At 46.9% G+C, this 25,000-nt stretch overlaps 3 protein-coding genes and 2 long non-coding RNA genes across 9 annotated transcripts in view; 2 read left to right on the top strand and 3 right to left on the bottom strand.

The window, feature by feature from the left end:
- The window catches only part of LOC146672955 (uncharacterized), a 6,420-nt gene extending 2,829 nt beyond the window's left edge, over window positions 1-3,591 (bottom strand). The window contains exons 1-2 of the long non-coding RNA XR_014910416.1: window positions 3,234-3,591; window positions 1,804-1,953 (exon numbers count right to left, since the gene is read on the bottom strand). This is a non-coding gene — a long non-coding RNA (uncharacterized LOC146672955). The remainder of the gene's footprint in view (window positions 1-1,803; window positions 1,954-3,233) is intronic.
- LOC146672933 (uncharacterized) overlaps window positions 1-25,000 on the top strand; it is a 405,352-nt gene that overhangs the window by 73,505 nt on the left and 306,847 nt on the right. The gene's annotated exons all lie outside the window — the stretch shown is intronic.
- The window catches only part of LOC146672937 (uncharacterized), a 339,553-nt gene that overhangs the window by 46,994 nt on the left and 267,559 nt on the right, over window positions 1-25,000 (bottom strand). The gene's annotated exons all lie outside the window — the stretch shown is intronic.
- The window catches only part of LOC146672952 (CST complex subunit CTC1-like), a 51,795-nt gene continuing 30,534 nt past the window's right edge, over window positions 3,740-25,000 (top strand). Inside the window, exons 1-25 of one of the 5 annotated variants that reach the window (XM_085401372.1) lie at window positions 3,740-4,036; window positions 4,269-4,353; window positions 5,345-5,444; window positions 5,520-5,722; window positions 9,691-9,920; window positions 9,997-10,126; window positions 10,196-10,492; window positions 10,573-10,695; window positions 10,782-11,011; window positions 11,132-11,276; window positions 11,350-11,552; window positions 11,625-11,794; window positions 11,873-11,987; window positions 12,133-12,538; window positions 12,660-12,749; window positions 13,074-13,211; window positions 14,234-14,280; window positions 14,395-14,480; window positions 14,653-14,788; window positions 15,065-15,133; window positions 15,207-15,369; window positions 15,572-15,627; window positions 15,734-15,890; window positions 16,598-16,718; window positions 16,789-16,924. In XM_085401372.1, the coding sequence (XP_085257498.1) occupies window positions 5,714-5,722; window positions 9,691-9,920; window positions 9,997-10,126; window positions 10,196-10,492; window positions 10,573-10,695; window positions 10,782-11,011; window positions 11,132-11,276; window positions 11,350-11,552; window positions 11,625-11,794; window positions 11,873-11,987; window positions 12,133-12,538; window positions 12,660-12,749; window positions 13,074-13,211; window positions 14,234-14,280; window positions 14,395-14,480; window positions 14,653-14,788; window positions 15,065-15,133; window positions 15,207-15,369; window positions 15,572-15,627; window positions 15,734-15,890; window positions 16,598-16,718; window positions 16,789-16,880 (3,213 nt within the window). In that variant the 5' untranslated portion in view covers window positions 3,740-4,036; window positions 4,269-4,353; window positions 5,345-5,444; window positions 5,520-5,713 and the 3' untranslated portion in view covers window positions 16,881-16,924. Of the gene's footprint in view, window positions 4,037-4,268; window positions 4,354-5,344; window positions 5,445-5,519; window positions 5,723-9,690; window positions 9,921-9,996; window positions 10,127-10,195; window positions 10,493-10,572; window positions 10,696-10,781; window positions 11,012-11,131; window positions 11,277-11,349; window positions 11,553-11,624; window positions 11,795-11,872; window positions 11,988-12,132; window positions 12,539-12,659; window positions 12,750-13,073; window positions 13,212-14,233; window positions 14,281-14,394; window positions 14,481-14,652; window positions 14,789-15,064; window positions 15,134-15,206; window positions 15,370-15,571; window positions 15,628-15,733; window positions 15,932-16,597; window positions 16,925-21,242; window positions 21,690-25,000 lie in introns of those variants that run through there. The other 4 variants (XM_085401374.1, XM_085401371.1, XM_085401370.1 and 1 more) reach the window with 4 other exon arrangements.
- Window positions 18,199-22,279, bottom strand: LOC146672954 (E3 ubiquitin-protein ligase TRIM21-like). Its single transcript, XM_085401504.1, has 2 exons — window positions 22,143-22,279; window positions 18,199-20,573 (listed from the first exon to the last, which is right to left on the bottom strand). The coding sequence occupies exon 2, from the start codon at window positions 20,562-20,564 to the stop codon at window positions 18,894-18,896; it is 1,671 nt and encodes a 556-aa protein (XP_085257630.1). The 5' UTR covers window positions 20,565-20,573; window positions 22,143-22,279; the 3' UTR covers window positions 18,199-18,893.

Genomic DNA, 25,000 nt, shown 5'->3' with positions numbered 1-25,000 from the left:
ATATCAGCTTCTTTGTACACCTTGTCCCAGTCCTGATTTAATAGATCGTTCTTAAATGCAGTCATAGTTTCTTCTGTCCTTACACGTCTGTATCTCAGTTGTTCTTCATGCTGATTTTTCTTATAATTAGTGTCATAAACTGCAAAAACTGGTAGGTGATCACTGATGTCATTAATTAATATTCCGCTCACAATGTTGTTTTCCATATTGTTAGTGAAAATATTGTCAAGTAAGGTGGCACAATGTGGTGTAATTCTGCTGGGCCTGGTTATTTTAGGATGTAAACTCAAACTGTACATAGTGTTTAGGAATTCGTCGGTCATTTTATGCTTTTTTGGATTCAACAGGTCAGTATTAAAATCACCACAGATAAACATAACTTTTTGATTTGTTTTAGAGAATATTTCCTCTATGAAGTCATTAAATACTTGAATACTAGAGCCAGGTGTTCTATATATACAGCTAATTATTACATTTTTCTCTTTTTCCTTATAAATTTCAATTGTTATACATTCTAGTAAATTATCAATTACAGTTGTCATACTTTCTACCACCTTGTAGTTTAGGTTTTTATCCACATACACAGCTACTCCCCCTCCACTCTTGTTCCTTCTATTTACAAAATTCACTTCATATCCCTCCAGTCCAAAGTCCATTCCTTTCTCCGCATTGATCCATGTTTCAGAAATGGCAATAATTCCAAATGGATTTGTCAACTCATTTAGATATTCCTTTATATTGTTGAAGTTGGCATACAGACTTCTGCTATTAAAATGGATTATTGATAATTTATTTTCCGTGTTGATGGTGTGCTTAAACTGTTCATCAGTGAAGTAGCAGCAGTTACAGCTGATGTTGTAGAAGAAATTATTTTCCGGGTCTATATCCTTTTCTAAGTCTAGAGCATTATGGTCTGTGTATCGAAATGTTCTCAGTTCCAGATTATCATAAAGAGAATTCCAATGAGTCATGTTGATATTGTTGCCGGATGCAGATGAAGTTCTTTTGGACTGTGCCATGTGTTGTGTTGTGTGTCACGTCACATGTGTATTCATACCTCCAGAGTAAGTTGACCTCAGTATTTGTCCAGCTCTTCCATATTTCTGATGACCAACACTTTGGCTTGTTCCGGTGTTCCATTGAGTTTAATGAATACTTTGCAGTTGGTGGTCCATGTATTTTGAATTTTTCCCTGTGTCTTCAAGTAACGTGCTTTCCTGGCAATGTCCGCATTTCTTTTTATCAGATGTTCGTTCATGAAGACATCGGATCCTTTCAGTTTCCTTCCTTGTTTTAACAGTGCTGTTTTCTGTTTTCTGTTTGCAAATCTCACAATGATGGCTGGTTTGTTACTGTCATTTTTTCGGGGTAGAGGGTGGCAAGCCTCAATGTTGTTATAATCCACTTCCACACCTTTGGACCGTAGAAAGGTAACCACTTGATGCTCCGTGGAGTTGACATCTTCCTCTCCTGGCCCTCCTACATTGTCAGTGGCGACCGCCCGGGCGTATGACCGGGGTTTGATGCGAAGCCCCGTGATGATAACATCGTTCATCCGGGTGTACTGCTCCAAATCCGCCACTCTGTTCTCCAGGTACGCCAGCCGCCGATCCTTCTCGGCGTTCTGGATGCGGAGAGCCTTAACTTCCTCGACCAGGTCCAGGATGGCTTTCTGCTGCAGTTTGACAGTAGAAATCTCCTCTGTCATAAACTCCAGCGACTTCTTAATATCGTCTCCTTCCTCGGCTGACAGAACTTTTTTCGGGCCCATGCTGAGAGACGCTCTCGTAGCTTTGCCGTGACCACTTCTTTATTTTTCCTTTGTTTGATGCTTTGCTTGGCTTTTGTTGTGTCTGACCTTTTCTGATTAAAAGAAAATTGAGCTCACAGGACACCATGTTGCCTCAGCTGATGCAGTCCTCTTTGCAATAATGTTTATTTCCAAAGGAATTTCTAGAAATTCAGAACAGTAAAATTCACAGAATGAATTAGAAGATAACTCTGATGTAGTTAAACTAAAATCCTCTGTGGGGGTTAGTATATAAACTCTTAACACCTAGTTAGCATGAGTAAGTGTTGAATGATCAACTCCAGACAGATTTGGTATTCAACACTAAGTCAGAGTTAACGTTCCAACTCTCCAATAAGAGTTAAATTAACTTATAAAGACACTTTAAAAGAGCTGAAATCAAATCTGACAGTCTTCATTTGGACATGTTGGATTTGCTGTGTGGTAAGGCACCTGGGCCAGATGGCTTTCTGACTTTACAAAACCTTCCCAGAAAGAAGAATATTGCCTCTTTTTAACATGTATGTAGAAGCATATCACACGGAGGCTCTCCACCCACTGTGAGACAGGCAGTGAGTACTGAGAAACCTGCTAAACCTGCAGAACACTCATCATTTAGAGTCTGACGGGGGTTGACACTAAAATACTTTAAATGTTTAGCATGAAGATCAGAGCCTTGGATCCCACATTTGATTCGCTTTGTACCAAAGCATCAAGGGTTTCACAATATAAGAAGGGTTCTCATATAATTCATGAGAGATGTGATGCTAACGATGCAGCTTTATTATCACTGGACGCTCGTCAGGCCTCGGACAGAATAGACTGGTCAGATTTATTTAACCTTCTCCCAAGATATGGATTTGGAAATCATTTTCTCAGATGGGTTCAACTTAACCCGTCACATTGGAGCGTTCCACTCATCAGGGGTGCCCGTTATCTCCAATGCTATTCATTCTGACTATGGAACCTCTGGTGATGACACTTACAATGAGAGCTGTACTATTTGGTTTCCAGTTAGGAGATCGAGAGCAGAGATTGGCCCTAGGCCCTAGACTAGGCTGTCTGTTAGCCAAGTTGCAAAATTAATGCTACAAATGGAGCTATTTAGACGATTTTCTGGCTATAAATGATTCAAAATCCTCCTCCGTCCTATTCCTGAACAAGGATGAAAGGTTATGCAAAGTTTTTATATTGAGTCACGTCCTCTGCCTCCTCCAAAAGAATCCTTTCAGAAGTTAAACGATATCTTTAATTGGTTAATTTGGAATAACAAAGGTCCTAGATGAAGACTTGGCTTGTTGTACCTGCCATATGAAAGAGGGGGTTACAATTCTCTGATCTTAAACTGTATCACTGGTCTGCACAGGTGCGCTCAGCCATGCTCTATTTTTCCACTGAGACACCTGCAGCCTGGATAAAAAGTGAACAAAAAACAGTGACAAACCTTCAGTTTGATCTGCATCTATGCTCTGCAAGCTCAAAAAATAAAAAAATAAAATTATATATATATATATATATTATTTTATTTTAAAGTTTCCACTTGACAGAAATGTGTTTTTGTTTGAGATTCCCGAGGTTCGCACGGTGTCATCCTCCTGAAAAGGAAACACCTTGTGGCGTCAGGTGAGCTGCAAAAGGTGCTGTCAGTCACATGACCCTGAGCCTCAGCAGGAAGTCTGACCCCTTCATAATAAAAGCATGTTCTTCACCTGCACTAATCAGGCTGAGAACACGCTGGGCTGGAGTCACGTGATCGACTTGTAGTTCAAACACAGCTGTTTCCTTTCCTGAGTTCTTATCACATCTCCTAAACACATTTCCTGCACCTCACAACGTTTCTAACAAGGAAAAGTGCTTAGGAAAGGAGGTAGGAGACCACTGAGTGTATGTGAACGTGAAGGGCTTTTATTGTGAAATGCAGGGTAGGGAAAAGTTGTTCCGCACATGCGCAGTAGAGATCCTGCGTGAGCAGAGACTAGTCAGTTTAATAAGTTTGATGATTTGTTTAAAATACAGAACAAAAGTAAACAAAGTAGGACGGTAGGGCATCATGGCGGCTTTATGAACGGTAAGAGGCGGGAACACGGGGGCGACGGTCAGAGGGAGGACATCAACAGGAGGAGGACCGGAAGCTGTTTGAAAGCCGTGAGCGGGAGTTTGTCAGCAGGGGGAGAAACCGGCACCCGGAGCGAAGACATGGACCCCCTGCAGGAGCTCCTGGACCGGGTCAAGCCCAGCACCGAGGCGGTGAGTCCCAGTCTGACCCTGTTTGCCCGAACTGAGCGATAAATAACAGTCTACGTACACGCACAGCCCTGCGTACGTAGACTGTCTGCGTCATGACGTAGGCAGAGCAGCAGCCGATCGCTGTTTCGAGCTAATTCTATAGCAGAAATCCACACAGAAAAGAGAATATAAGGATGTGAGCCTGTTTTACATTTATTATTGTGACCTCCGACCCGCTGCTTTGTTTCTTTAGGAGTCCCTGTGGTTAAAGAACATCTTCACCTCCATCTCTGAACACCTGAGTCCTGTGGTGTGTAGCTCCGCCCCCTCGCAGACAGGTGAGTTCCTGTTTGTTTGAAACAGCTGGCTGATAAATCAGCTGTACTTTAAATCCTTAATGACGATGTTCACTTATGAAACCAAATACTATTTAAACCATTATTTAAACAGTGAAAGCAGGGCTCACCTGCCCTCACAGGTGTCATCAGAGCAGTCCAGTGTGTAGATGTGAGTGTGGTTCAAAGGTCAGAGCCATGAAGGTGACCGACTGTCAGTGAGGAACAGGGAGGACTAAGAGTCTGAGGATGAAGAGCAGCTGCTTCCTCAGGTGGTCCCACCTGTTGACACATGTCACAAAATCAGTTTTACCCCAGTTCTTTTTATTCCTCGAGCATCCAGAGATGGCACCGGACTCAGTAGTCATTTTCACAAAATCTTTATTCATCTTCATTTATCTTTACTCTTCTTCATTTAAGCATGCACTTCTAGAAGGGAAGACGAGGCCGATGTCCCTCTGCAAAATCTTCACCCCTTTGTTAGTTACAGCCAGCTTTATAGAAACGTCCCCATCATAAACCCCCCACGGTGTGCTGCAAACTCTGTCTGTGTCTATGTGCACGAGCACATGAATGCCTACATGTGCGCATTCCCGCGTGCCTATATGAGTGCTCATGTGTGACCGTGTGCACATGAGTAAGTGTGTGTGCGTGACCGTTAAAACACTGTGGGTGTAGGTGACTCCCTAGAGGTCATAAAACCCCTCTCACTCCCAGACCACAGGTATCCAGTTACAATGTTGAGACCCCCACCCTAAAACATCCTCTGGGGAATTTCCACTCAGCATTAACTCCTCTCTGTTTTACTTTCACAGCTCAAGTGGGGGAGGGGTACCCTACAATAGTTCTACATTCTATGTTAACACATTTCTAAACTCTAAAATAAGCTAAACATTCTACACACACCAGCTCTGGTGTCCACTTCAGGTGTTCTCAGTGGGCGGGGCTTCAGTTGTTTATGTTTGTGTTTACCCTTTAAACTTTGTTTTCCCAGGTAACCACGGTGACCTCAGCCTCTTCGATCTGAGCATGTGTGCGGTGCAGGCGATCCAGCAGCAGATGTGTGTGGCCCACAGCTTACCTGTCAGCTACAGGTAACGCCCGCTGACATCATCGCTGTCGCAGGTCACGTGACCTGGCCTTACCGCTGTCCTCCCGTCTGTCCGCAGGCTGCTGTCCGTCTCCCAGCTCGTCTCCCAGCAGCACCTGGCCTGCGTCAGCAACCTGTCCTGGAGCACCAATCAGCAGAGAGCCTGGGCCAGGGAGGCGGAGCTCGCCGTGCCGGGTCAACCTGCTGCTGATTGGCTGTCTGAGAGAAGGCCCTGACGGAGAGTACAGGCTGACGGACGCCAGCGGCAGCGTCATGTGTGAGGTGAGTCAGAGGGGGAGGAGCCTAACCTTAACCCATCGTCCATCAGCTGGTTAGTTCTCAGGAGCTTCTTCACAGCAGCGTCACTAAACCGGATCTGGTCAGAACTGATGGTAACGAGGTCACAACAAACTGCAGGTGTTCATGTGCAACGTGAATGAAATCGAATTCCTCTTTAATTCAGCTCATTCTCTGTGCAGGGACACAAGTGCTGATAGAGTCGAATCAGAATCAGAATACTTTATTGATCCCTGGGGGAAATTATTTTTTGTTACAGTGCTCCATTTTAAACCAACATTAAGACAAGACAGACAATACGCTAACTAAGAATAGTACAATATATACATATATATACATACATACATACATACATACATACATACATACATAAGTCACTTATAAATAAATATTTGGAAAAGAAACATGTGTAGTTGTAGCAGCAAACAGTGTGTTAAGTGGATGCGTTGTACAGGGAGCCACAGGCAGGAATGATTTCCTGTGTCGTTCAGTGGTGCTTTTCGGTAATCTCAGTCTCTCACTGAACGAGCTCCTGTGACTGACCAACATGTCATGGAGTGGGTGGGAGGTGTTATCCAACATTGTCTTTATCTTGGACAGCATCCGCCTCTCCGACACCACCTTGAGGGAGTCCAGCTCCATCCCCACAACATTGCTGGCCTTACGGATTAGTTTATTAAGTCTGTTGGCATCTGCGACCCTCAGCCTGCTCCCCCAGCATGCAACAGCATAGAGGATCGCACTGGCCACAACAGACTCATAGAAAATCTCAGCATTTTCTGGCAGATGTTGAAGGACCTCAGTCGCCTCAAAAAATAGAGACGACTCTGGCCCTTCCTGTAAAGTGCTGTGGTGTTTTTAGCCCAGTCCAGTTTATTGTCAATGTGTACTCCAAGGTATTTATAGTCCTCCACAATGTCAACACTGACCCCCTGGATTGAAACAGGGGTCAAGTGTTTCCTGGTCTTCCTGAAGTCCACGATCAGTTCCTTGGTCTTTGCCACGTTGAGCTGCAGATGATTCTGCTCACACCACGTGACAAAGGAGTCGACCACAGCCCGGTACTCTGTCTCATCATCCCTGCTGATGCATCCAACCACCGCAGAGTCATCAGAAAACTTCTGAAGATGGAGGTCTCTGTGCAGTGGCTGAAGTCTGTGGTGTAGAGGGTGAAGAGGAAGGGGGAGAGGACAGTCCCCTGTGGTGCCCCTGTGTTGCTGATCACCTTGTCAGACACACACTGTGGGAGACGTACATATTGTGGTCTTCCTGTCAGGTAATCAACAATCCAGGACACCAGAGAAGCATCCACCTGCATCGCTGCTAACTTATCACCCAGGAGGGTCGGCCTGATGGTGTTGAAAGCACTGGAAAAGTCAAAAAACATGACCCTCACAGTGCTCGCCGGCTGGTCCAGATGGGTGTAGACACGATTGAGCAGGTAGATGATGGCGTCCTCTGTTCCGAGACGAGGCTGATAAGCGAACTGAAGGGGATCCAGGTGTGGTCTTACTATGGGTCGCAGCTGGTCCAGGATGAGCCTTTCCAGGGTCTTCATGATGTGGGAGGTCAGTGCCACGGGCCTGTAATCCTGGGAGCCACTGGGACGAGACGTCTTTGGTACAGGGACGAGGCATGATGTCTTCCACATCACCGGGACCCTCTGCAGACTCAGACTCAGCATAAACAGTTTATGAAAGACTCCACACAGCTGGGGGGCACAGGCCTTGAGGACAAGGGGACTCACTCCGTCTGGTCCAGCAGACTTGCCTGAGTGAAGTCTCCTCATTTGCATCTCAACCTGGTATTGAGTGAAGGTGATGGGTGGGGGAGGGGTGTCAGGAATCTCACAGGAGGCAACATGTGAAGAGAGAGGCTGGCACAGTGGTGTGGCTCTGGATTCCAGGCTGACTGCAGGTGAGGTTGTGGGGGTGGGAGCAGACACTGTGGTGTCGAATCTATTGAAAAACAGATTCAACTCGTCGGCTCTATTCTCACCTCCCTCAGCTCCCCTGCTGTTGGTTGGCCTGAATCCAGTGATGGTCTTCATGCCCCTCCACACCTCTCTCATGCTGTTCTGCTGGAGTTTCCACTCCAGCTTCCTCCTGTAATTGTCCTTAGCCTCTCTGATCTTGTCCTTTAGTAACACCTGGATCTTCCTCACCTCCTCTTTGTTGCCCCCTCTGAAAGCCCTCTTCTTGTTGTTGAGGAGGGCTTTGATGTCCTTGGTCACCCACGGCTTGTTATTTGGGTAACAATGAACAGTCTGAGCTGGAACAATGGAGTCGGTGCAGAAAGTTATGTAGTCTGTGATACACTCAGTAAGCCCATTGATGTCCTCGGCGTGAGGCTCACAGAGTGTTTCCCAGTCGGTCACCTCGAAACAGCCCTGTAGTTCCGCTATTGCCTCCTCTGACCACCTCCTAACAGTCCTGGTGGTCACAGGTTCCCTCCTCACAATTGGCACATAGCGGGGGTTGAGGTGAATCAGGTTATGATCTGACCTACCAAGTGGGGGGAGGGAGGAGGAGCTGTATGCATCCTTGACGTTAGCATACAGTAAGTCTAAAATTTTCTCTCCCCTGGTGGGACAGTCCACCTGGTCATCACACGCTTCTCTGCTGATGTTTACATCAGCATGAAACAAGTAAACAAGCTCAACAGCTGACTTTCATTTCTGTAACTCAGAAACATCAGGACTTGTTAAATGTGAGCTGTGTTTATATGGATTCACTTAGCTGATCGATAAGTAAGGATGTAAAGACAGAGTCTGTCAGCAAGTGAGTAACTGTGCTGGCACAGACGTGATGACAGCAGAGCTTTATAAAGATGTGGAGCCTCCTCCTCACATAAAGTATACAGATAGCATCACCTGCAGTAACCTGACAGATTACAGTCAGACTCAGCAGCAGGCTCAGTGTGGTCCTAGCATCACCGCACGGATTAATGACTCACAGTTAGGGCTGCTCGATTAAGGCAAAAATGATCATCACGATTATTTTCACTGACATTGAGATCTCGATTATGTGACGATATTTATTTAACAATAACAATGTGTTGGATAATGACTTTAAAGATTGTCAAAAAATAATATAAAATAGTGCAAATACTGATAACAGTGCAAATGTTTGCAATGTAAAAAATGAATGAAAAATGTAAACATCTGTGTTTAGTGAACTTTGCAGTGTTGCTCTGTGGTGCAGCTACGACACCGTAACAAAGTTTACACACTGTGTCTACTTGATCCACGTCTGACTGAACCCATAATGTTTCCACACCACTGAAGGCTTTTTACCTCTCTTTTCAACAGCAGCCACTCTCCTCTCCAAATAACTTCTGCTGAGCTTTCCGAGCTTCCCTCGGGTCCTCTTAATTGTTGTGACATGTGTTCGAAATGCAGAGAGGTGCGCTCGATTTGCCACACGGAGCAGCGCGAGAGTAAAGCACGAGGGAGGGGCTAATAATCGGCTCAGTCATTTTTAATGATCGTTGAAAGCCCACATCGTAATCGTGATTAAAATTCGATTAATTAAGCAGCCCTACTCACAGTACTTGAAATGTGCAATTCCCTTGTGTTCTTATTGCTATTTATTCTATTCTTCCCTTTTCTATACTCTGTATTTGTATATGTGTATATTTCTGCTCACCTTCTGTAACTTCTGTCGGTGCTGGGCTGCTGGAAACCGAATTTCCTGGAGGAACGCAGCCGAGGGATCAATAAAGTTTCATCTAATCAGATTAGATTAGCAGATCTAATCTGATCTAATCTAATCTGATCTGATCTGATCTGATCTGATCTGATCTAATCTAATCTGATCTACTGCAGCTATTAAACAAACGGCATCACTGCAGATCAGAGCTGATGAAGCTGTCATCATCAGTACAGGCTTCCAGCATCCACCCAGGACACACTCCGCCACTCTCTCACCCGCGTCTCTCTCTCTCTCATCCAGTGCCTGTCTCTCTCGCCCCTGTGGCTCCATCGTCCCGTTTTCCTCCCTCACTGGAACTACATCCCCCACAATGCATCGGGCCAGGAAGAGGCCGCAGGCTTCTTGGAGCTGATTGGCTCCCCTGTCCTGTTGTGTCCTGGTGCTGAGCAGGGATTGGCTGCTGCTCCTGGAAGGGTGGAGCTAAGCGGAGCGGTGGGAGTCGGAGAGGCCGGCAGGCTGCTGAGGCACAGGTGGGTCACATGACCTCTGAACTGCAGCGGAGTTTCTGAGCAGTGTGTGTGACAGATGTGTGTGTGTGTGCTCCAGGGTCAAAGGTCAGCGGCTGAGCGTGTTCGGAGAGGTGGGCTCAGTTTGCCCTCTGCTGGCCGTGGCAGGAACGACCTTCTTTTGCTTCACGCTGACGGATGAGTCGCGCTCGCTGCCCGTGCTCGTACAGGTACCAGCTCTCTGAGGATGATGATGGTGAGGAGGGACGATGAAGCTCAGTGTGTGTGTGTGTGTGCAGGACAGCAGCCGGCTCAGCTGGATCCAGCGTGTGTGTGTCGGGCAGAGCGTGTGTGTGACAGCTCTACGTGTGTGTGCGCTACGAGGCTGGAGAGGAAACAACATCCTGTGTGTGACGAAGCGCTCCGAGCTGCACGCCGACTACACGCACACACAGGAACACACACAGGAACACACACACTCTGAGTCCCTGCTGTCACAGCCTGCTGAGGACGACTGTGAGGAGGCGGAGCATGAGGAGGTGGAGCTGGACCAATCAGCTGTGAGGATAAAGCAATCCAAAGTCATCAGCTACCAGGTGAGAGTGCTGTGAGCTCTGATTGGCTACTACATGTTTGTACCTGTGTGCTGATTACTAAGCCTCCTCTGCTGTGATAGGGCACGGTGACTGAGGTTGTGAGTGAGGGGGCGGGGCTCTACGTGCTGGATGGGAAGGTGGGTCTGTGCGTGGCCTATCAGCCGGCGGCGAAGAGGAAGCTGAGGGCGGGAGACAGAGTGGAGGTGAGTCACATGATGTGACATCATCATGCCCGTTTGTGTTCGTGGCAGCCACGACTAATAAAGTTTGATGGTTCCTCCTCCTGCAGTTGCATCACGCCCACTTCCTGTACCGGCCCTGCCCGGACTTCCCTCCCAGCATGCTTTGCACCTGCCTGCGCTCCAGCCTGAGGGTGACGGCCTTCAGCAGGGCGGGAGGCTCGCCACCCGACAACCGCTGCCCGGGAGATGGGGCGTTACCACGGTTACTGCTGCAGAGAAACACAGATGTGTCCGATTACCTGTGGACCTGTCACCTAAGCTCGCAGCTGGCACACAGGTGAGGCTCCACCCACCACCACCTGTCCACAGTCAGAGACAGCAGAGCCTAACCTTTGTCCTCCTGTCCTCCGCTGGCTCTGGCTTGTTTCCTGGTCCTGGTTCTGGTCTTGGTCCTCAGTCTGGTCCAAGGTGTGTGGAGGCAGCAGTGTGTGTGCTTGCTGTCCTGGAGGCTGATGGAGACTCTGAGCAGAGCTGGAGGACGAGGACGCAGAGACATCTACGCTGAGATGCTGGACGAGCCTCACACCTGTCCTGTGACGCAGGTAGGTCCCACTCTCACCTGTCTTCCTTACAGGTGAGTGTGGAGCATGCTCAGTGTGCTCTGTGTCCCTGCAGTACAGCGTGTCCTCGGCGGTCCGGCAGTACCTCGGTGTGTCGGAGCTCCTGGAGTCCCTGCAGACTGGCTGCTGGTCTTCGGCCCCTCTGAGCTCTCTGCTGCCCCCTGATGGCTCCAACCTGACCTCCGCCCAGATCAACGGGTTCCTGTCCTGGTCTTGCAGGACTCTGTCCTCCGAGCCTCGGGGTGGAGACGCTGTGAGGTAAGGTGACAGCAGCTCCCACATGAAGTCGTGTGATTACGTACCAATGGTTTTTGCCGGTTTGTGTGTCAGGCAGCACCCCCTGCTGCTGGTCGGCGTGCTGGAGCTGCCGTCACAGACGTCTGAGTTCAAACACTCGATGCAGCTCAGAGACGCCGCGGGAGCTGCAGCCTGCGTGCTGACGGAGAGCAGCGAGGAGGAGGAGGGAGCGCAGAGGGCGGTCTTTAACAGCGCCTGGATCGGTACAATGCACGCACACAGACACACACACAGGGACACACAGCTTTATTCTTTAATGTGTGTGTGTGTGTGTGCTGCAGGTTGTCTGGTGGGTGTGGTGCAGTTCACCATGGTGACAGAGAGATTCCTCCAATCAGATTTCCCCTCCTACCAACACCTGGACCAGGACAGGTTCATCACACACAAACACTGCAGGTACACACACACACAACCTGCAGCATGCTGACTGCTCATTGGTCCACTCTCTGTGATGTAGGAGGGTGTCTGATTGGTTCAGGGTGTGAGCTTCCTTCCTGGTTGTAAACATTATGAGTTAAATAAAGCTGGGTTCAATTCACAGGGTTTACCTGCAGTTCTCTCTGGACCACCTGCACATCCTGAGTCCATCTGTTGCCATGGAGACACACCTGAGACACAAGGGGGAGGAGCCAGGAGGGGATGTCACTGCCAGGAAGCAGACAGTAGAAGAAGAAGAAGAGACTGCTGGGAGTAAGAGGAGGAGAAGAGAAGAAGAAGAAGCCAACTCCGGCAACCCCTGGCCCTGTGTCTCCATGGTGATCAGGGTGGAGCAGAAGGAGGGTGTGTCCTGGAGGAATACAGGGGCGGAGGCAGAGGATCAGGAGGCAGGGCTGAGACTGTGCTTCTCAGTGAAAGCTGCTGTGATTGGTCCAGTGGTCAGCTGGAGGCGGGACCCAAAGAATGAGCCAATGACAGAGAAAGAAAGTGAACAAAAGCAGGAGAGACAGGTGAGAGACGCACCTGTGTGTGTTTACCTGAGCTCACCTGGATACACAGTTACGTGTGTGTGTGTGTGTGTGTGTGTGTGTGTGTGTGTGTGTGTGTGTGTGTGTGTGTGTGTGTGTGCAGGTGGTGCTGGCGTTCTCAGGTGTGTGTACGCGGTGGTTTCCTGTCCTCCAGCCTGGATGTTTCTACAGACTCATCGCCGCTAACACTCAGGTATCAACCCAGCTTTGATGATGTCACTAAGGGGCGTGGCCAGAGGTTTCCCTCATCGGTCTCTGCTCTCTGATATTAGTACACATGAACACGTTTTTCAGCTTTAACTGTAGTTGTTCACACACTGAGGTTAATTATGGAGTTCCACAGGGTTCAGTGCTTGGACCAGTTCTGTTTACATTATACATGCTTCCCTTAGGCAGCATCATCAAAACACAGCTTACATTTTTACTGCTATGCAGATGACTCCCACCATTCCTGTTTGTGGGGAGTTGATCTGACCTGAATCCTTGCAGCTGATTGGCCCATGTGTCTGTCAATCAGGATCCCAGTGTTCTGATTGGCTGTGGAGTTTCTGAGCGCAGTGGGGTGGATCTCCACGCTGAGTCGACCCTACAAGTCAGACGTGGTTGGAGATTCCACACTCTGACACGCCCACTGCTGCTGCCCACCTGCAGACAGGTAACACTCGGTTTGCTCCCCGTCTTCCTCCAGGACCCTTAAACTTTTTTTTTAGAGATTGACAGACCATATGACTTTCACGCATTGCATTGTGGGTACAAGTGGCAACAAAATCAAAACACTGCATTAAGCGCTAGCATTTCCAGCACTTTGGGGTCCTTCGGGACTAAGTAAAGAATACAAATACAGGCCATTTACCGTTTATTTAGCTGTTGTTAAATATTTTATCTCCTGTACAGGCCAACACAATCTGTTTGTTGTTTCAGGTTGTAGTGTTACACAACATTTTCAGATCTAATATAAATAAAATGATTGTTTCGTAATTCATTCAATTTATTGTCTTTATTTATAACTGGCATTATTGTTTCATTCTATTATAGAATCTTACAAGAAAGAGGCAACATTGTAAAAATCCATCAGCTTTATTAGCTGCTTCCTGAAAAACAAATCAACAATGCAAAGAAAAAAACTTTGCTAACAACAAACTGGAAAACAGTTATTCATCACTTGCTTGCTTCAATACAACCCTTGGGCACATATATGCAGACGTTTCGTGGCTGTTTCGATCTCGCTCTCTCTCTTAACCAATCAGATCTGGCTGTGGTAGCAGCTTTAAACTCGGTATGACCCAGGCTGATAGAGGGGCCAGTCTGGATCACATTCCTGCATTTTGTTTCTGGTTTTCCTACAAAACACAACAAACATTAGCCCGCAAAGCCACAGTGAACAAAGCAGCATAACAACGAATTCAATTCAAATCAATATAAGACTTATTTGTAACCTACATCAACAATCATGTTGTGATAAATTACGTAATAACTCCAACAGAAGACTTAATAATACAACACAGTTAATAATACAGCAGCTTCTTGCCATTTTTGTGTTTCTTTTTATTACTGTGAGACTGTTTTCGTGTGAAAGCCTGCGTGCGCTAGTACCGCTTGCCACTCGTTCCCACAATCCTTTGCGGTTTTACCCCTGAATGACGTCACATTTTCCATCTCTATTCTCTGTGTTTTCAGGCCGTCCCACCCACAGTCTTGTCCGTCTCAGAGGTCTTAGACTGCAGGTAAACTGCTCGTCCCTCACTGAGTCGCCCCCTGTGGCCATTCGAGGAACTGCAGCTGCAGCCTGCTTTAAACTCTTACTGGTGTGTGTGTGTGTGTGTGTGTGTGTGTCTCAGCTCAGAGCTGGTGTGTTTTCAGGGTGTGGTGTCTGAAAGGATCAGTGTGAACAACAGGACCGCCCACTCTGGACACACACACTCAGGTACAAACACACAGGTGGTTTGTGTATCAGGCTTTTTCTGCTGTGAAGTTGTAACATGGGGGTCTATGGAGGCGACTCACTGCTGCCTCTGCTGGACACTAGAGGAACTGCAGGCATCAGTGCTTCAGGTATGAGTCTCAGGTCTGACTGTTAGCTGAATGTGTGTGTGCAGGTGTGCGTCTCACTCTTTGTGACCAAGCTGGGAGGAGTCTGCAGGTGTACCTGGACTTAAGCCACACCCCCTACCCACCTGGCCTGTTGCCAGGTAACACTCTGCTGTTGTCTGGTTTCCAGAGGAGGCTGTCCAGGTGAGACACACATAGACAGGCTTATAAAAGTTTGGACTCTTTATTTGGACTCATTTCCAACAATGTCAGCCCCAATAAAGTTATGGATTATCTTGCATCAATAGGCTGCTGGTTTTCTTTACTGGTTTCAGGTGTTACCAGCAAAATAGTTGTTTGATCATCTGGAAATGTACCCAGATTTATTTATTTAGACAGAGATCTTGACCCCCCAATGTTCAATACAAAGTCACGCCCATGGTTACGTACCTGTGCGGTTTACCTGTGTGTGTGTTTCAGGACAGGAAGTGTGTACTGCACGTACTTACCTGTCAGCTCCATAACTGTGGTCTCCCTGGGAGACACCAGGTAAGTTTACAGGTAAAGTCTGGTTCACGTGTTTGTCGTGCTGTTGTTTATTTGTTTGTTTGGTTTCTATCAGCTCGGCCCAGCCTCCTCCTCCTGCTCCCATCATGCACCTGGGTGAGTGGGCTCTGAGCAGCAAGCAGAGGTGCGCTGTGGGACAGGTCAAAGGTCACGTGGTGTGTTTCCTGTTCCTGCAACTGCAGTGGAGCTGCTCGCTGTGTGGCAGCGTGTACACACAGGTACTGCATAAAATACACACAGTGTGTACAGGATGTGTTTAGTGTCAGTTTCTCGGGTGCAGTGAAAGTACTCAGAGTGCTTCATGTGTTGTTAGCGTGTTGGTGGCGTGTTAGTGTTGGTGCAGTAAGTAAAGTGTCGTTTTGGAGGAAACTGCTCACGATTTCAGGTGTGTGTGTTTACCTGTTGCTCTCTCTCTCTCAGGGCTGCAGCAGCTCTCAGTGTCACTCGACCTCGTCAGTGTTTCAGTCCAAAGCAAAGTAAGAGCAGCTTCCTGTTGAGCTCACCTGCTGATACGTGTTAATCACCTGGATGAGTCAGGTGACAGTCACATGATCAAACCATGTGGCTCTGCTCTTCCATCAGGCTGGTGATCGATGACGGGACAGGTGAGGCTCACGTCTGGTTCTCAGCTCCTCTGGTTCGTGCTCTGCTGGGATTGGCTGATGCTCAGTGGGAGGGGCTTCAGAGAGCTCTCAGGGTCAGAGGTCACATCAGAGTCTTCCCTCGTGGGCAGAGCCAGGTCAGTAGCACCTGTCAGGTGTATATGTTTACCTGTCACAGGTGAGTCACGTGCTCATCGTCGTCTTTAAACTTTATTTTGTCTTTAAAATTTAAGCTGAGGCTTTAACTGTGAAAGGGCACATCCTGTTTGCATCCTGGTAACAGCTCCGTCTGCTCACACCTTACTGCTGAACTGGTTTGGGGGCGTGGCCACTTCCACCTTTAAAAGTCTGTAGGTGTGACGGACCCACGCTGGGCTCACGTGAACAGGAGGGAGGGGCCTTACAGCCGTGTGTTTCAGCGAGACTCAGGTCGTGCCCCTGACTCCACCCACTCGACCTGATGAAGCAGCAGGTGGTGTAGTTCTGAGGGTAATCAGGGCTGACTGTGAATGCCACACCTCCCACATGGAGGGTGGAGACCACAGGGGAGGGGCAGGACAGCGAGAGGCATTTAGGACTCGGGTCACACCAGGAGAACCCACAGGGCCCCTCCACCCACAGGTGGAGCTGTGTTAAAAGACCCTGCAGACTGAAACGTCCTGTGGTCAGAGGAGGTGAAACGAGAAGAAGATGCAGCTACAACCCAAAGAACAGCGTCCACACAGTGAAGCACGGTGGGGACGCTGTGGGGGGGCCACCACAGAGAGAAACAGGCGTCCTGCAGGACGTTTCCACAGGGCCGAGCCGTGAGTCTGCAGAGACATAACCTCTGTGTCTGTCTCAGGTGTGTGACGGGGACGCTGACGACTTCCTCCTCCACTTCCTGTTGTGTCTGTGCAGCAGTGATGTCATGATTCGGCCGCTCAGCCTCACCTGCAGGACACACACCAACCAGAGACCAGAAGGTAACCCCACCCTCACACACCACCCTCACCACCCTGACTGCAACCTTCAGAGTGTGTGTGTGTGTTTCAGAGGTGAGGAGGTTCACTCGAGGAGACAGAGAGTTCCTGACCAGACTGGCTCCTCCCCTTCAGCTCACCTGTCTGCACCTCCACCCTGACTGAGCTCCACCTGCTTCGTTCTGACTTCATCTGTTCTACGTGTTCGTACAAATAAAACTTTATTGTTCCTCCTCCTGTCACACGGTATCTCACCTTCACTGACCCTGACGCTGGTGATCAGGGTCAGAGGTCACACGAAGCTCTCTGGGTTTAACAGGTCATGTGACCCTTCTACAGGAAGTGATCCCTGTGAGTGGCGCCCACATCGGAGACGTTCTCAGATGGTGATTCATGAAACCTAATTGGTAAAACTAAACACTGAACGTGTTTCGGTTTGTTTACAGAGGTCAGACGGTGAAAGCTTCAGCCTGACCAGGAAAGAATCAGTCCTCTTTAAATCACACTTACTTTAAATGAATTCCTCCTCACCTTCATGTGTTTTGTATTATTGCATCTTATACTGAAAGAGTTCATCCATCGACACATTTTAACCCTGCAACATTTCACCGTGTCAGTTTGTCATGAATTGGACTATTTTAGGATTTCAGTTCATCTTTCCAATAAAGCTGGCAGCTCTGAAACAGCTGTTCTCTCTGAGGCTGTTTTGCATGTAAATAAAAGTGAAATAATTAAATGTTCTGTGAACAGACCGTCCAGTGGAGCTCCTCAGGGCTCTGTGCTTGCACCACTTTGTTTTCTATGCTAATGAGTGTCAGAGCACGTCAGCATCAGTCCTTCAACATGGTCACAGCCTCTGATGAAGGTGTTCAAATGTGGCTTTTAATCCAGGTTTACACTTAAACAGTCTCCATGAAACGGGCCTCTGCCCTCATTCATCCTGGAGATCACTCGTCTAAACCAACCAACATAAAGAATGTGATGTTTTCAAAGCGAACACGTACAAACAGTTGTTATGGATACGATTAAATTTAGGAGCGATGATTCGTGAAATCCTACATGTGTGTTCTAACATGCTTTAATGATGGCACGAGCTGACAATGAATAACATAAAGTTAATAGTTAATCTGCAACAAAACTTTTTCACCGCTTCAGTTTTTGGTGTCGGGTTCTTCTCCACATACGGTGGTTGTGTGCATGGAAGCTGTTTAAAGTGAAACAGGAGAAGGGAGGGATGAAACTTTGACTTTGTCTTTATCTGTAAGACAATCGGGCCTTGGATGGACGTCGGAGTTCTTAACAGCAGCTCGTTGTTCATTCTGATGTTGTTTTTTAATTATATTTTATATTTAATATCATATATTGGCCGTTTTCAGCTTTATCCGAAGGGCCACAGGTCAGACTCATCCTGGGCCTGCCGCTCTCAGCCTCAAGTTGTGTGTTGAACATGCAGACTAACAGACTGCAGCTGTTGTGTTGTTGCTGCATCGTTGCCTCAGGGGGAAAGTTGTGTGTGTGTTATGCAGACTAGCAGAGACTGCAGCTGTCAGCAGCCACACACACTTTCTATTCTTCAAATCAAATCACAGTGAAACATGTTCACTGACAGCTCAGCTTCAGCATCGTCTTCATGCTGTGACTGCAGCCGTTCAACTCTGTTTGTCTTTAACCCAAATCATCACAACATGCAAATATAATCATCAAAATGATGTGACTGGAAGGATGCAGCAGTCTGTGCTCCACCTTTCTCCTCCACACCTGCAGGTGGAGAACATGGATGCATGAATCTCTACAGAGTTCTTTGAATATTATCCGTCTCATCAGTTTTCAGTGAACAAAACTCCTCACAGAGCCAAAATAAGCAGTTTGTATCCAACATAACTCAGCTGGACTCTGATGCTCCGTATAACAGCCACACATGAGTCTGGATTCACTCAAAGCATTGAACAAACTTTATTGGAAATGAAGCTTTTGGACATTTGTTCTCTGATATTTGCTCTTCAGCTCGAGTCTCCATCAGTGGGAACATTTCCTGATTCAACTTTTCTTCTGTTCAAATCAAACTCCATGAGAATCAAAGTGTGAATCAGAGTCCTGATGATCAGATTCTATAGAAACATGGAGACTGTAGAGGATTTACACTCAATATGTTCATTTGTTCCCTTCAAGAAAAATCAATCATTCATCCAATAAAATCAGTCGTTGATCAGTTTGATTGACAGGACAGATGATCAGAGGTGCAGAGTTTTTACCTCCATCATTCATACAGGGACTGAAGAATGGGTGGAGTCTGTGAGTGAAGGAGCAGCCAGTAAAGGAGTAGATCAGAGCTGCAGCACCTACATCATAAAAGGAGACCAGACCCTCCTCATAATCCACAAACACCCCCACCTTCTCAGGACCAGGATGGAGACAGAGGGGGACTGAAGGACCAGCAGCAGCTTTGTACTTATTTCCATTTCTCAGCCTCACAGTCCAGAAACCATCCTGAGGTCTCAGTGTGATTTTTCCCTTCCTGTTGATCGACTCTGTGGCCACTCCTAAATCCCACTCAGTCTTTCCTTTAACCTGAACCTCAAAGTAAAATCTGCCTGAAGAGAAACTCTGCTCTCCTAAAACCATAACACACAGAGAAAATCTCTCTGGGTTGTCTGGAAGATTCTTCTCCACATCAGTATCATAAACTTGTTTTCCATCATCAGACAGGATGAGGTCAGGATGAGCTGTATCAGGATCCAGAGTCACATCCACCTCATGCTGCTGCACCCTCTGCAGCTCAGCCTCTAACAGCTTCTTCTTCATGGGTTTCCAGACTGTCTCCTCCAGCTGAGCCACAGCTCTCCCCACAGTCCCCTCATATGATGGTGGATGAACTCTGACCTCTGTCCAGTCCTTGCTGGGTGGAGCAGCTTTCAGGGAGGAGAAGCTTTGGAGGAGGTGGAGGTGGTCTTCAGAGCGTGAGAGCTGCTCCACCTCAGAGCTTCTCTCCATCAGCTCAGAGATTTCCTGTTCCAGATCTTTGATGAGACCTTCAGCCTGTTTCTCTGTAGCTTCCTGTTTGTCTTCGATCTCCTTCATGAGCTCCTTCAGGCGTCTCTCAACAGACTCCATCAGAGCCGTGAGGACCTGAACACCTTCTGCTTTCTGTCTGTCTGCAGCATCTTTACTCATCTTCACCGACTCTGTGATCTCCTGAATCTTCAGTCGTCTCTTCTGGATCATCTGCTGAATCTCAGCCTCTGTCTTCTCCAGCTCTGCCTTCTTTCCTTCATATTCTTCTCTCAGAGGAACAAACTCGTGGTTCTTGTGGTCTAAAACAGGGCAGAGCATGCAGACACATGTCTGGTCGGTCTTACAGAACAGCTCCAGGAGTTTATCGTGCTTCGTGCACATCCTGCCTTCCAGGTTCTCCACAGCATCAACCAGCTGATGTCTTTTCAGACGTTTCACTGTCAGATGAGGCTCCAGGTGAGTCTGACAGTAGGAGGTCTGACACACCAGGCAGGACTTCAGGGCCTTCAGTCTGGTTCCAGTGCAGACGTCACAGGGAACTTCTCCTGGTTTGGCAGCTTGTTGCTCTGAGCTGCTGCTGCTGGCTTTCTGCTGAGCTTCACGTCTGAACTGAGCAACCATCTCAGAGATGAAGGTGTTGACCCTCAGCTGAGGTCGAGTGTAGAAAGTCTCTTTACACATGGGACACTGACAGCTCTGATTCATGTCCCAGTGCTGACTGATGCAGGTTTTGCAGAAGTTGTGTCCACATGGTGTAGAGACTGGATCAGTGAACACATCCAGACAGATGGAGCACAGAAACTGATCTTCAGATCGCAGATTGCTGGCAGCAGACATGTCTGCACTCTGAGGGAGAAAGAAGAGAAACATTTGATTCAAAATTCACTTTAAATTTCATTTTACAAAGAGAGAAACAAGCGTCAGTAGTCTGAGGAGCTTGGAGAGAAAAGCGTCTGGACTTCTTTGAGTTTCTTGAAGACGTTTCATCAGAGAAGCTTCTTCAGTTCTCAGAGTAACTGGTGGAGACCCAGCAACACACTCAGACACAAACTGGTTCATCCAAACACAAACCTAACATCGTAGTGTCTGCTGTACAGTGCAGCGTCCAGATGGACAGGATCAACGTTTGGGGATGAAGATAAATACAGTCGTTACAAAGATGTGAAATTGTTTCTCTGTTTTACAGAAGGTCCAAGATTCATCCAGATCATTTGTATACTTGAATAAATCAGTTTGTTGGATATTTTCCATCAATCACTGTGAAGTAAACTTCGACCTTGTTGGTGACTGAATACTTCTTATTGTACGTCCAGATCAACGAGCCATTAATATTAAACAGTGACTGTTCCAGTAGAGCTGACAGTGAGGAGGACGATGAATCACAAACCTCAGAAATGTGTTATTAACTGTTGATCCAGTATTTTAATGGCATTGATGAGAACATGTTTATTCAGAGGTGTCTGTATATTTGGTCCATTTGTGCGTCAGTAAAAACTGTCCTGTTTTCTCTCACAGATACTGGAACATCCTCACAAACTCAGGATGTGGAAGAAGATGAACTTTTCCAGTCACTCGCTGGGATACATCATTCATGTTATTCTGGATCCTCAGAAAACATTGATTTATTTTTGTGTTTCACATATTTGTTTGTCCAAATCAAAGATTGATGTTAGTAGAGAAGAAGCCACCATGATAAAGCCTGTGTGTGAAAACGAGATCAGTGGATTTGATCAAAATCCCATTTAAGGAGGAATTCTGTCCTCCAGTTTGTTTAAATAAGCTTTGGGATTAAACAGCATCATCTATGTTTGTGTCTGATGACATGTTTGATCCAGGTCAGCTTGAATATCACAGCTGATGTGTGGAACTCTGACATGTTTAAAGCCTGATTATCAGGATGATTCAAACACATCTGTCTAAATAATGAGATTCATGTTTCCACACAAAGTTATAAAGTGCAGCATCGACTGTTTTCTGAATGATTGAGGATCATCTGTGACTCTTACAGGATACACTAAGTCAGATAATCTTTGTAAAATGTGTGAATGACTTTTTGAAGTACTGACCAAAATCTGCTGGTTTACAGTATCAAAGGCTTTATATCAATAAAGAATAAATAGGTGTTTTCACGTCTGTAATCCTTATGATCAATCAGATCCAGAATCAATCTAAGAGGAACAGGAAGTGATGAATAACCAGGAAGTGTGGAGTCAGTCTGAAGTCCAGAGCACAGCCTGAGTCCACAGTCCTGAGCAGAGCCACAGTGAGACTGAAGCAGCAGCTCGATGCTCCTACAGTGGATCTGTGGTTACATGAGCAGATTTCTATGGATCCAGTGTGACTGTGATGAGTCCTGATGAAGTGAACAGAGTGAAGATTTGTGTAGAAGCAGGAAGTGTGATCAGCTGCACTCACCACTGTTGCTGAGAGGAACCTGATGGACTCCAGTGAATCTTCTTTTAGAGACAAACAGGACTCGACTGCAGCTCTGCTGCTGCTCTCTCACACTTTCACTTCTGCAAAATGACGTTGGGCTTCTTGTTTTTCAGCTGTTGCTCCGCCTCTTCCTGCCTCTCCCTTTACAGGAATCAGCCGGTCTGTACTCAGTGACTGTGTGCAGCGGGTGGGAGGAGTGAGGAGTGGTGTGTGGGTTCACACAGTAATGACGGCCTCAGGTGATCAGGAGAAACTACCTGGATTTCCTTTTTCCACAGCAGACTGAGAGCTTCAGGTGGACCCTGAAGGAGGTCTCAGACACAGGTGGTAAAAGTACACACAGTGTGTACTGAAGTAGAAGTACTACTGTTAAAAATACTCCAAGTACTAATTCAACTTCTTTACTGAAGTAAAAAGTAGTGGCTGTGAAATGAGAGTAAAAAGAGCTGATTGAAGAACATTTCTAACACGTGTTTATACAAAGCTAACTGAACCATGTGCTGCATCAACGTGATAATAAAATAATATTATTCACTTTGTTTCTAATAAATATTCCCAGCTTGAATCAGACAAGTTGAACATGAGCAGAGAAAAAGAAGCAAATCCAAATATTCCTGTGTTCAGTTTTCTCCATTTACAGGCCGACTGTGCCTCTAAACAGGAACATGAGCAGGAAGAGGCTGAAGTGGATTCAGCAGGTGGAGGATGCCTAACATCAGCTGGAAAGATTTACTGTGACGTTTGTTTGCTGTTTTCGCCTCGTGCACGAGAACATCACCAAATAAACTCCAGACAGTTTTTAATATTTCACTGTTCAAGAGCAAAAAGACTGACGGACTGTGTTTAAGGCCACCTCACAAATGTCACACATGAAATATTCAGTGTTTATTTGCTGGTTTGTTGGCAGCAGCTCCTTAAAGTCTGTCACACATCTGTTTGACCGTCTCCAGTTAATCTGAGACACCAGTTAATCTGCAACAGCAGCATCAGGCGGCTCAGCTGATCTCTGGTGTGTAGCTGCTGTGCTGCGGTCCCATTCCTCAGTGAAAGCAACAGCAGAACAAAAACTCTCTCGATCCACATGTTTGAAAAGAAAGCTTTTAAACAGATGAACACACTCAGTAAAGGACAAAGAAATAAGTAAGAAAAAATTAGAGTAAAGAGTAAAAGCAGGAGCGACTGAAACAGGCTGCATGCTAGCTGCCGCATGCTAGCTGACGCATGAGCACTAGAACTGTTCAACTTCATTGTTATGATTTCAGCACCGAGTTACATGAAATCCTGCATCAAAAAGAACAACACAGCGATCACAGACATGTTTCTGCCAACAAACCAACATTAACCCAGAAAAGCCTCTAAAACAACCTGCTGTGGTTTGGAGTAGAGATTCCTGAATTTACCAGGTGCACCTGAAGGCAGCACAACTTAAACCGTAAATAATGATGTAGGTGCGCAAATCCTTTTCAAGCGTCACTGCGTCAAATGAGCCGGCTTACGTTTGTTGCACTTCTACACTAAGTTTTACGCTCGCGTTTCTTCGTTGCTGATTTTTGTTCCACAAACCAAAAGAAAAAAAGAATCAACCTTTAATATATTTTCATGTGTGTTTCAAGCACTGTGACATATCACACACACACATGCTGAGTGTGTCACTGATAAAGCTGTGACACAGCAGCTCACTCAGTCCAGTCCAGGTAACAGACTCACCTGTTAGCAGCAGCTCTGCCCTCACAGAGCTCAGCTGCTTATTTCAGTCAGCAGGAAACATTAATATTATGGACTACAGCCGTCTGTCAGGGCCGTTCAAGGACACAACGTCACACACAGGTTTAAACTGTTAGACTCATGAATACCCACAACGTTCGATGCACATTTCTCTTTAACAGGAGCAAACGGCCTGATCAGATAATATAAGAACTCATAAAAGCTCATTTATGTAAATCTCTGCTTGGACCAGTGAAACAGTCTCACACTGATTAAACACCATCACTACTTCAGTAATGACAGAGGGGCGTAGGCGTGCTCGTGGGACAGCTTCCTCCAGCTGTGGAAACCAGATGTGGAAGCAGACTCCCTGATGTTGCAGTCCAACACCAGTGTGAGCAGAGAGGACTCAGCTGCTGGGCGGAGCTTATCTTCCTGTCCTGTTCAAATCCAGCATGAAACTCTTCTTATGTTCCCTCTTCAGTCTGATCCTGTCTAACAAACATCACTGTTCACCTCCTCCTCCCTCTGTGACTCCTTCATGTCCACTTTACTCCTCAGTAAGTCTCCACAGCTCCAAGCCAGCTCTGCATTCAGAGTTAGTCCACGTTCTCACCTCCATCTTCAACCTTTCCTCAGCCAGAGTGTTGTGTCTGTGCTTCCACAGGCCCCGCTGGTTTACAAACTTGTTCCTGTTAACGGAAACAAGACGAACAGCTTTTACTTGCTAGCAAGGGAGGACCGCTCGGTGTGTCAGGAAAGCACTGACTCCACCCACAGACGACCTTTTACTGAACACAGTTACAGTACACACAAGCACCACCCATTGTAAACCCGCTATGGTCAACAAACATAAGGCCCTATGTGTGTGTGTGTGTTTGGGGTGCGTTTGTGTGACCTCCTGCCCACAAAGGATGATAAAGCAGGAAGCTTACTAAGCAGCAAACAGAGCCCTCACATAGATGTGCCTATAACAAAACACTGCAGCCTCCCCACCAACAAACTGGCTGGAGAGGTGGTCAGAGACAAAGGAACGTCTTTGATCAGGCTGCTTGAACCAAGACTTACAAACTTAAGTAACACAATGACAACATTTAACAATTTGACTCCCACACAGAGCACTATCCCCACAT

Source organism: Rhamphochromis longiceps, linkage group LG3 (genome assembly GCF_057381845.1).
Source record: "Rhamphochromis longiceps isolate RC_006_pf linkage group LG3, R_longiceps_female_GT1.1, whole genome shotgun sequence".
NCBI lineage: Eukaryota > Metazoa > Chordata > Actinopteri > Cichliformes > Cichlidae > Rhamphochromis > Rhamphochromis longiceps.
This window is presented reverse-complemented; position numbering and strand designations above follow the sequence as displayed.

Coding starts and splice junctions, on each gene's coding strand:
- LOC146672954 (XM_085401504.1), bottom strand. CDS start 20,564: ATGTCTGCTGCCAGCAATCTGCGATCTGAAGATCAGTTTCTGTGCTCC.